Source organism: Carya illinoinensis, chromosome 2 (assembly GCF_018687715.1).
Source record: "Carya illinoinensis cultivar Pawnee chromosome 2, C.illinoinensisPawnee_v1, whole genome shotgun sequence".
Classification (NCBI taxonomy): domain Eukaryota; kingdom Viridiplantae; phylum Streptophyta; class Magnoliopsida; order Fagales; family Juglandaceae; genus Carya; species Carya illinoinensis.
In genome coordinates, this window is record NC_056753.1 from 33,398,971 (window position 1) to 33,409,645 (window position 10,675).

Below are 10,675 nucleotides of genomic sequence, written 5' to 3' on the forward strand. Positions count from 1 at the left end.
AAAATTCATCAATACGTTGCTCCCTCTGTACTCGCTGAAAAGATGATGAATTTACCCTATGTATGATAGAGACACATTAGCCAGATCTGATATTTAATGGAATAGAAAATATTCTTTTAGGTATTGAATGATAGCCTCGTTTTATCACATCAACCTATATGATTTTTCAAGTACAAATATAAATATAGATAGTATTTTCCTAAACTTTAATGTGCAACTTCAATCAAACTATGGATACTGCAAATATATTAGTTAAAAAAAAGTAGAGATGCGCCAACAATAATCATCAAGCAAAACGATCCGTGGACCGTGATAGATTATTAGTTCAAATCTTATTGTCACATTAGCAGATGACCCACAAGATGGCTAGGTTTCACGCTCTTTTTTCTTCTAGTATTACTGACCGAACCGCTACACGGTAATCAAAAGGATAAAACCTTTTCAGTTCCTTATATTAAAAAAAAAGGAACACAAAAAGAAGTAGGAACTTCGCGACTTGCTAGTTCGTTGAATGGTTGTACCCTCTCCGACGAAGATGCCATCCTATTTCATTCAAAATACGCGTCGAGCAAACGACTCTCTGTTCGTCGGGCGGGGGGACCTGCCAGAGTCCCGTTCCCACTCGTTTTCTAAACTCAAAAAAACCTTGACCAGGAGAGGTCCCCTCCCACCCATCCTCTCTCTAGAGGCCCCCCCCCCCCCAAACCAAGTTGACTGCTGAGCTCAGTCTCCCCATAACAGATTCCCCAGCTTTGGCCTGCACATGCACTGCCCCAGAACAAAACCCCTACCAAAACCACCAAATTCTTCCTCTTTCCCATTTCCTTCCTCTCTGATGCCAAAGAGCACCAGAGAAATCCGGATGTTCTTACCATTTAATTTAACAACTCCCACATCCCTTTTTCTTCCCATTTTCTTTAATTATCTGCTGAACTCCCCGCCCCCTCTCTATATAGTAGTCCTCCTTGTTCACTTCTCTTCGAACCCAAAAACAGGAACTTCCTTGGGCTCTGATCTTTCTTTCTCGATCTTCTTTGAGGTTTTGTTTCGCCATGTCTTCCATATCACAGGGTTTGGTCTTGGCCACAGCCATGTTTATCTCTAGCACCGCTCTCTTTCTGGCTTATTGCAGGCAAAAATCTTTCACACCAACCCAACTTTCGGAGACTCAAAATTCCCAACAGCCGGACAAGCAAATAGTTCTACGCTCTTGCTTATATTCAGGTACGTGTGGGTTCCTTAATTATCTTTTTACTTGTTCCGGGGTGCTTGGGTTGTGCAGCTCTATATATAACACATCCAATCATTTTTGTTGGTAAATGACTGTGTTTTCTCTTTGTTACCGTAGACAAAAAGATGAAGAAAGTGCAATTTGCTGAGAATGCGAAGGATCCGAGGGGGAATGGCGAGGAATGCAGGAAGGAGCACATGAAACGGAGCAAAGTTGAAATGGGTTGCAGAAGCGAGCTCCGGAGAATGAGTGGAATGCCGGAGAATCGGGTTGCATTGTACAATGGAATTCTCAAGGAGCGCGTGCAAAAAATGCAGTGCTCATGTTGAGGAGTTGTAATATTCTTCGCTTTTCTGGGTTGGCTCAGTAGAAGAAAAATCTTGTACTTCTCATTTCTGTGGTTGGAAATACTTGCCCCGTCTTACTCTTTTTTTTTTTTTTTTTTTTTTTTAAATAAGAAATTTATTTGGCAATGCTTTGTTTCCATTTAAGGGAACGTGAATTCTATGTATTTCTATGTATTTCAATTGGTTGAATTTTAGGGGTTGTTTGGATAGAAGAAACTTTTCAATTCATCTCATTTATTGTTATAATATTTCTCAATTCTCATATAAAATAAAATAAAATAATTAAATTTTTTTAATTTTAAAATAAAAATAATATTTAAAATAATAATTTATTTAACTTTCAAATGTGTATCATTTTCAGTATCCAACCCTTTCATAATAGTCAATTTTGTTCTTATGTTAGTTTACTCGAATTGTGGTGGAAATAATTTCGCAAGTAGTAAAAATTTATTAAAGCGGGTCATTTTCTAACAAAATTTGGGTTATTTAAGACAAGGAATTTCGGAAAGTCAATTATTTCAAGTTTGTTCTTGAAAGTAAACCTCAAGTATTGCAACATAACATATTAATACGTGGAGTTTAGATAGTGAGTTAAAATAAAAATTAAATAAAATATTATTTTTTAATTTTAAAATAATTTTTAATATTATTATTATTTTAAAATTAAAAAAATAAATTATTTATTATATTTTATATAAAAATTTAAGAATATTATAATAATGAGATGAGATGAAATACTTTTTATATTCAAGCTAGGCCTAAAAAAGAAACATCAGGTCAAATCTTTATTAAATTCGATTTAAACAAAAAATAAAATTTAAAATTTAAAATATATAAATCAAATTTTACTATTTTAATAATATTAAAAATTTATTTTACACGCTTGCTTGAAAATAACTTTTCATATTTTGGAATGGAATGATCAAACATGAAAACATCCCTCCTCATTATTTTGGAACGAGTTTTGCTATTTATAAGTTCTTACATTACATATTATATAATTTTTTATTTTTAAAATTTTATTTAATTTTATTATTTTTAAAATAATTGAATTCTTGTACTAATTATTTATATATTATATATTTAATAAGAAAAAAAATTAAAAAAATAATAAAAATAATTGTTTGTAATGCACGAGGCTTGTTAATAGAATTTTTCTTTCGGAACAGTCAGATTTTCTCAATAATTGATTGGGCTCCGATGATTCGTCGAGGTTGACGCAAGGAGACGTGAAAGAAAAAGGTAACCCTGCATATATACGTGCGATCTGGTTAAAGAATACAAAAAGTGACACTTTCAGAAAGAAAAAGCCATGCTTGCAAAACCAGTGATTTTCTCGGAAGTTTTAATTAATATTAAAAAAGAAGTAGGTGCATTCACGCTTACGCTTTCGTGAAAGGTTAAATTGTGGCGAGCATATTCGGTATCTACAAGCAAGCAATTTTGATTGACGGAAATGGAGTTTTCTATGACATGAAGAAGCACCAAGAATCCCAAAACGTTCTTTGCAAGTCAGAAGCAAATACGAACATGTAAGCAAGCAAAATGTAAGAGCGAGATGAATTTAGCAAAGGAAGGTTTTTGTTGCTCTAAAAGGAGAGGAGAGGAGAGGCACATCCAAAGATAAACAAATCAGTACAGATATTCCTGAGTATGGATCACGCGTGCTAGCTATTGAAAAATTCGGATTCTTTTTCCGTTTTTTCTTCGATGCCCAATCACGTGCCCCAAGCGAACAAAGTTTGTTTGTCTTTTCAGTAAAATAGAGAGATGTAAATCTCTACAAAAGACGGAACTTGCATTTTGAGTATGAGCTGGTCGGTGAAGGAGGGGGGGAGGGAGGAACTAAAAGTGAGTATCATGGATGATGTTGTGTAGGACCAGGTGGTGGTAGATTCTGCATCGGAGTGTCGATGTGGCTAAAAAGGGCAACCCAAAAGGAATACCCTGACGGTGGCAAATTGTAGGGGAGCTAGCAGTCTCCATATATAATTGTATTTCCTATTCAACCTGTATTCTTCTTTATTCCCAATTATTGTCAGAGACAGGCAAGCAGCAATCCGAAAGGCCAACCCTTTCGACTGGGCTTTCGGGTTCGGGAAAGAGAAAGAGGGTGAGTCTTCTTTTACGCAATCTCACAGGTCTTTTTCTGCTCCTTTGTTATTTTGGGCGGTCATTTTCTTCTCCTTGATTGAAGAAAACAATCTTTTTTTTTTTTCCTTATTCATTTTTGTTCTGATTTTTTCCTCTGATTCACCATAAAAGAAATCTCTGATACCCATTATTTGTATTTTTCTGGCACCCAGGAGGGCTCTCTGATATTTCTTTCCCAGAATCGGTTTCCCATTGTAGCTTCGAAGCAGATCTGATAAGGCTTTTGCGTGTCTTTCTTGTATTGCATGACATGGGGTAAGTTTTTTGTGATTCCCATTACGGATTTGGAGTTCTCCAGCGGGTTTTTTGGTTGAATGAATTTTCAAGCTTCTAGATTTTGTGGGTTTAGGATATGTTTTCTATGTTTGAATTAGAATCTGTTGTGGATTTAGCTGTTTGATTCCAGGGAAAAGAAAGAGTCGAGATTTGAATGAAGGAAATTAAATGGGCACCGCTGACCCGTAGTATATCATGTAATTTGGTTCATTGAGAAGTGACAAACTCAATTGAACTCGGCAATCCCATCATCTATGATTCGCCACTAAAACTAAAAGCCTAAAATGGCGTCTCTCTTATATTCATTTTTTATTATTTCGTGGGCAGGAGGTTCTATATTAATCTTGGTAATAGAGTTTGAAAATTTTAATTAAACTAACTGAAACACCTTGATGAGCCTCCGTTAAATCCATTGTTTCCATGTCCCTTGCAATTACGGTTTAATCAATGCTGTTCAATGAAATATGCAAAGAAAGTTCAACATTTTTTGGCAATCAAATGGATTGAGAGTCTTTGGCTATATTTCGTGATACAATAACTCTACCTCTCTTGTTTTGTCAATTGTATTGGATATGCTTTTGGAGTTTGTATAGTTTTCTGCCAATTCCATGCACAGCGTTGTCAAGCATGTAATTAAGTGCACCCAAAGCATAAAAAGTGCACATTTTTTCGTGAAGCAATAAGCACTAAAAAAGAATGCGCTTTTGATTATTTATTTTGCAAATATTCAATTTGTTAGAAAATATGATTTGGAAGCCTATAAAAAGAAAAATGATTAGGTCTGAACTGGTTAGAAATTACCATTGATTAGTTGTACAAACTCTATTGTTGATGTTCCGAATAGTCTAGCACACTACTTACAAGTATGTGCCCTCCCCCTTTTCTTCTTGGCTTGAACTTTTTAAATTTTTTTTTTTTTTGGCAAAAACAGACAAAACTGACTTGAAGTTTAGAACAATTTTTAATTTTATATGAACAAGAAGAACATGCCCATTTAAATGGAATGACTTACCATTTTGAACAAAGGATTGATTTCCAATGCTCTTTGATTCTCCTGTATACAAACTACAGAACTCGCATTTAGTAGCTTAGCAATTTAGTCATATTTTTTAAGTTAAAGATACTTATCATTATTTTGCAAGTTAGTTATATTGTATTATCATCGAGGATTGAAAATCAAAGATCTTGCATAGTAGTATGTCTATCTAATAGACCCAAAGAACAAAATGACTTGATATGTATTCGAAGCTTTTCCCTAGGCTCCATGGAGCCTTTGTGCATTAGTACAGCTGGTGCACATTTAGCATGTGTATTGCCCTTGTGGTTTATCAAGCTTTGAGTCCTTCCAATAGTCACATATTTTTCATGTTGCAATAATTTCGGCTTGAACTTGCATCTGGATGAGGTTTGGGGCACTGATGCTTTATTTTCATGCTGTCTTTTAAATACCGAGTTCATTATCACCAGTATGCAATGGATTCTTGCTATATCTTTAATAATTGTTCTTTGAACTCTTCTATTTTCCCTTGCAGTTTCTATTTGTTGGGGTGCAACCCTTTCAACAAAATTTAATGTATCATCTGAGCTGGCTAGTTTCACTCTGTGTCAGCTGATTTATGCATGTGTGATCCTCTTTATATTTGATTATAAAATGACAGTATATTCTTTCCACATTGAGAGAGCAGGTTCTCTGGGGTTTTTTAGTTTGTGGTGGCTGCTATTTATTGGCTATATTATTACATGTGATTTGTAACAGAATAAGATGTGATTTGTAACAGAGCAGTGGTTGTCTTGGATGCTATACCAAGTCCCCACTAACAAAATCAGTTGATGCGCCATCAAAAGGATTGCAGATTCAAGATCAGAAGGTGAAGAAACCTAGCATATTAGAGGATTTCTGGACCACCAGCACCTGGGATATGGACAACAGCGCCATTCAGTCACAAGGAAGCATCTCATCAATTAGTACAAACAACCAAGTTCTGGATCTGCATGGGGTTGCTGGCAGTGCTAACACCCCTTCTGAATATGTAAATCATGGTAAGTTTTCAATTCTCCTTGGATGGTCAGTAACTTTATAGAACTTATGAATCCATATATCTGGCATTGCTGTGGATCTTCACTCTGTTTTTTGTTTCCTTTTTTGCCGGGTGCGTGGAGGAGAGTCTGTGTGCATCATTAGGACACCAATTAATATTTCAGAGAATGTCCCCTCACCACCCTTCATGCTGTAACTTTGCATATGCTTTTTGATTGGGTGTCCTCAGTTATTTGACATTGTAAACATTACTGCATGTTGCTCTTCCATTTGTCACGCGTTCACTTTGTGTGCGTATGCATGTGGCTGTTTTATGTTTTTGCTTATGTTGGACTTTTAACATTTATCTTAAATGGCTATAGGTCTTCTTCTCTGGAATCAGACTAGGCAGCGTTGGGTAGGAAATAAAAGATCTGAGATCAGGGGTCAACAGGCACGAGAACCCAAATTAAGGTGAGCTGCTCTATTTTCTGTTTTTGGAAATTTTCAAATAAACAAGGGCATTATAATTGGAGATCTGAGGGCATAGCCTTTGAACCTCAAATGATAGTTTTATATATATATAAGTAAACGATATTATTAATAGAGATAGGCATATCCCAAATACACAAAATGGTATACAAGAGATAAGACCTATCTAGGTCGAAGTTTCCACAAGAAAATAATGAAAGTTTAGGCCATTAAAATCTAAAGCTATGGCCCATAGAAATAAGGTATGGAAAAATAAAGATCGAAGTTCCTCTGGTGACCTCTCCTTGTTTTCAAAAGTGCGATCATGACGCTCTTGCCATATGCACCACATAATGCAGATTGGGATCATCTTCCACACGACCTTGATTTGTGGGACACCTCTCGGAAGTGTCCAGCTAGCCAGTAGCTCAACCACTGTGGCAGGCATTACATAAGTTTACTCTACTCGGCTGAACACTTCAATCCACAAGGTTCTAGCTGCCTCACAATTTAACAAGAGATGCTCCACTGTCTCGTTGGATTTCTTGCACATACAACACCATTCTAGAATAACGACTTGGCGCTTCCTTAAATTATCAGTTGTCAAAATCTTCCCTAGGGCTACCATCCAAGTGAAGAAGACTGCTTTAGGAGGCGCCTTATTCCTCCAAATTTTCCTCCAAGGGAACTGAGTATTTGGTAATTGTGTGAGGCACTTATAGAAGGATTGTATTGAGAAAGCACCCTTACCTGCAGGTGTACACCCCAACCTATCAACTTGTTGACCATTTGGCTCCACAAAATATAGTAGGTTGAAAAAAGCCTCAAAGTTGTCTACTTCCCAATCTTACGCCGCTTTACTGAAAATGACATTCCACTAAACTTGGTCCCCTGATCGAATCATAAGGTTCGCTACTGAAGCTTCTTGATCACGTGCTACTTGGAAAACAGATGGAAAAGAATCCTTTAGAGCCTCATCCCTGCACCATTTGTCATTCCAAAACTTTATTTGAGAACCCTCACCTAGCACTAATTTAGAATGGCGATTAAACACCCCTCACCCTCGCTTAATGTGCTTCCAAACCCCCACTCCATAAGCCCCATTTACCTCTCTAGTACACCAACCGCCCCACAAGCTTCTATATTTGCAATCAACCACCAATTTCTATAGGGATTTTGGTCTAAGTTATACCTCCATAGCCAATTCCCAAGTAGGGCCCAATTGAATGGTCTCAAATTTTTTATATCCAACCCACCTGATGAGATTGGCCTGCACACCTTATCCCAATTGACTAGATGGAATTTGAATTCATCCCCCGTCCCACTCTATAAAAAATTGCAGTATAGTTTTTCAATCCAAGCCGCCACACTAGTTGGAATTGGAAACAAAGACAAGAAATATGTTGGTAAGTTAGAGAGAATACTCTTAATGAGAGTCAATCGGCCACCTTTTGACAAGTGCAATCTCTTCCACTCTGCCAATCCTTTTCCTATCTTCTTGATAACTGTGTCACAAATGGATAGAGCCCATGAGGCAGCCCCCAATGGCAGTCCCAAATATGTCATCGGAAGAGTGGCCACCTTACACCCAAGTATGCTGGCTAACTACCGAGTGTTGCTGACGTTGCCCACTGGCACTAATTTTGATTTATCAAAATTTACTTTCAAGCCTAATTCTGCTTCGAAGCATGGTAATGGTGCCTTCAGTGCCCTCAATTGATTTTGATCTGCCTCACAGAATAATAGTGTGTCATTTGCAAATAATAAATGAGATAAAGTAATAAGGCCCCGATTGGGGTTATCCACCGAAAATCCAGCCATAAACCCATTCATAACCACGGCCGATAGCATCCTACTAAGGGCCTCCATGATGATAACAAAGAGAAGTGGGGACAACGAGTTTCCTTGCCTTAATCCTTGAGAATTACTGAAGAAACCAGTAGGGCTGCCATTAATCAAGACTAAGAACCTTGCCGCTGAGATGCACCAACTGATCTACGTTTTGCCATCTATCCCCAAAACCGCATCTCCCTAACAAATATAGAAAGAAGTCTTAGTTTACATGATCGTATGCCTTCTCCATGTCTAATTTACAAATAACCCCTAGGGAACTAGACTTTAATATGCTATCCAGGCCTTCATTCGCTTTAAGGACTGAATCTAGGATTTGTCAACCCCGAACAAACGCATTTTGTGGCTTCATAATTATCTTACCCCAAACCTCCCCTAATCTGTTTGCGAGCACCTTGGAGATAACTTTGTACACCCCATTAACGAGGCTAATGGGCCTAAAATCCTTAACCTCTAATGCTCCAATCTTCTTCGGGATCAGCATAATAAAAGTAGCAACCTCAAATGATAGTTCTGGCATGTTTACCTAAAAAAAATGTAGTTTTGGTGGGTTAACCTATATTCAGATTTGGTGGGTTAACCTAGTTTTGGTTGGTAGATGATTTAATTTTTTTTTTTTTGATAGGTAAAAGAAATTTTATTGATCCTTGTAAATAGACAAAGCCCGAGTACACAGGGAGTATACAAGAAAAGCCTAGTTACCAAAACTACGTGCTATGGATAGTAGCATACAAGTCATTAAGTCCCGTGCCATTCCATGCAATAGAGTGGGCCCAAAGTAACAAAGCATGAAAGAAAAAGTCCCTAAAGCTGTCCGGGGAATGCTCCTTATCCTCAAAACAGCGGCCATTTCTTTCGTTCCATGTGCACCACATTAGGCATAAAGGTATCATCTTCCATATTGGAAAAAAGAAAGCTCGATTCTCGTTTGAGTTTGTGCTTGTTTTGACCTCTCTCCTTTTCTTGTTGAAGTAATGAATCATTAGTTGGTCAGCATGTTGTATATGTCCTGTGTACTTGAGCTAGGCCCACTTATTTTTATCAATAAAACTTTTGTTTCCCTATAAAAAAATTCATTAGTTGGTCAGCAAGATTTTTTCAATTATTTGTAAGACTTTTGGTCTTTTTTCCCCGTTAAAGCCAGTGAAGGGAAAAGGGGTGGGATTTTTATTTTGTTTATTATTTCCCCTTGGGCATTGGAATGGATATTTTTCATATTTCTTCTATATAGAAGTTCGGAGCAAGTTCCTTTTTTTCTCCTGTGCAATCTGAATCTAAGTTATGATTTTGTATCAGGATTGTAGGAAATAGCATCGACCCGAGAAGCTCTAAGGGGTAGCTCAATTGGTTGGGGATCTTGCCTCATGCAACGGAGGTTGCTAGTTCAATTATTCCCATCTCCCTCCCCTTGGGGCCAAACTCACTCCCCACCTCCCTTCCCCTACCCTGCCAAAATAAAATGGACATCGTCTTTTGGCAAACGCTTTCTTTTCCTTGGATTTATTTGATCAACGTGTTCATTGTATTATATGAACATGCGGCATTCTATCTTGTGGAACAAATTCATTTCATGTTGTGCCATCTGGCCTTAAAAGATTATTGGCACTTCAAAACAAAAGGATGAAAAAGTTGGAAGATTTGTTCTACATCCCATTTGTTTCGTGTGACTGTCGTGGATGAGTGGTCTTAAGCATATAAATTGTTTGGCTTATTCATAAACGGGCACCTTTTTTTGTTTTGTATTAAAAACAGCAATGGGTGAAAGATGCTGGAAATGTTTGCAGAAAAGTTTCTGGAATATATACCCCTTTGTTTGTAAAAGTAGGTATCGGTGTATTCATGAATTCATTTATTATATATTGTCGGCACTCATTGTCTATGCATTGGTAAAAAATTTTGGCTTTGCAGTTGGAATGCATCATATGAAAGTTTGCTTGGGAGCAACAAGCCCTTCTCACATCCTTTACCGCTTGCTGTAAGTGTATGCTCTCAAAAGCTGATCTGATCCCCATACCGTGCGATATGTAATTCTTTGTTGATCCTGGACACAGGAAATGGTAGATTTTCTTGTCGACATCTGGGAGCAGGAGGGATTATATGATTGAGCAGCAGAAGTATGCATTAAGTTTTTTAGATATAAAAAATCAGCCATTGCTGCATTCAAGTTGCTTCCATAGCAAGAGGGTGATTTGAGCAAACTAGGGCTTGCCTACCAATTGTAACATCATCCGGCATGTTGTGGCTTTTATAATCCAGGCTTTTTGACACGCTTGTATTACATTTAATTCAGGATAAGGCACCGGCAGCTGGTGCCGTTCATGGGGGCAA

At 37.4% G+C, this 10,675-nt stretch overlaps 2 protein-coding genes across 7 annotated transcripts; both read left to right on the top strand.

Annotated features, from left to right (window-relative positions):
- The first annotated feature begins 89 nt into the window (after positions 1-89).
- LOC122301120 lies at positions 90-1,790 on the top strand. The gene is made up of 2 exons (XM_043112224.1): positions 90-1,224; positions 1,349-1,790. Exons 1-2 carry the CDS (start codon positions 1,053-1,055, stop codon positions 1,558-1,560), a joined length of 384 nt encoding a protein of 127 aa, XP_042968158.1. The 5' UTR covers positions 90-1,052; the 3' UTR covers positions 1,561-1,790.
- Positions 1,791-2,837: 1,047 nt separating this feature from the next.
- LOC122301121 lies at positions 2,838-10,675 on the top strand. 6 transcript variants are annotated; one of them, XM_043112226.1, is made up of 6 exons: positions 2,845-3,719; positions 3,885-3,987; positions 5,792-6,048; positions 6,409-6,499; positions 10,256-10,322; positions 10,399-10,675. In XM_043112226.1, the coding sequence occupies exons 2-6, from the start codon at positions 3,983-3,985 to the stop codon at positions 10,450-10,452; spliced, it is 474 nt and encodes a 157-aa protein (XP_042968160.1). In that variant the 5' UTR covers positions 2,845-3,719; positions 3,885-3,982; the 3' UTR covers positions 10,453-10,675. The 6 variants fall into 6 exon arrangements, with proteins under 6 accessions (XP_042968162.1, XP_042968161.1, XP_042968160.1 ...); XM_043112225.1 differs by having other exon boundaries at positions 2,846-3,691; XM_043112230.1 differs by having other exon boundaries at positions 2,848-3,719; positions 5,787-6,048.

Coding starts and splice junctions, on each gene's coding strand:
- LOC122301120 (XM_043112224.1), top strand. CDS start 1,053: ATGTCTTCCATATCACAGGGTTTGGTCTTGGCCACAGCCATGTTTATC. Junction 1,225..1,348: donor ACGCTCTTGCTTATATTCAG/GTACGTGTGGGT, acceptor TTGTTACCGTAG/ACAAAAAGATGAAGAAAGTG.
- LOC122301121 (XM_043112226.1), top strand. Junction 6,049..6,408: donor TTCTGAATATGTAAATCATG/GTAAGTTTTCAA, acceptor AAATGGCTATAG/GTCTTCTTCTCTGGAATCAG. Junction 10,323..10,398: donor CACATCCTTTACCGCTTGCT/GTAAGTGTATGC, acceptor TCCTGGACACAG/GAAATGGTAGATTTTCTTGT.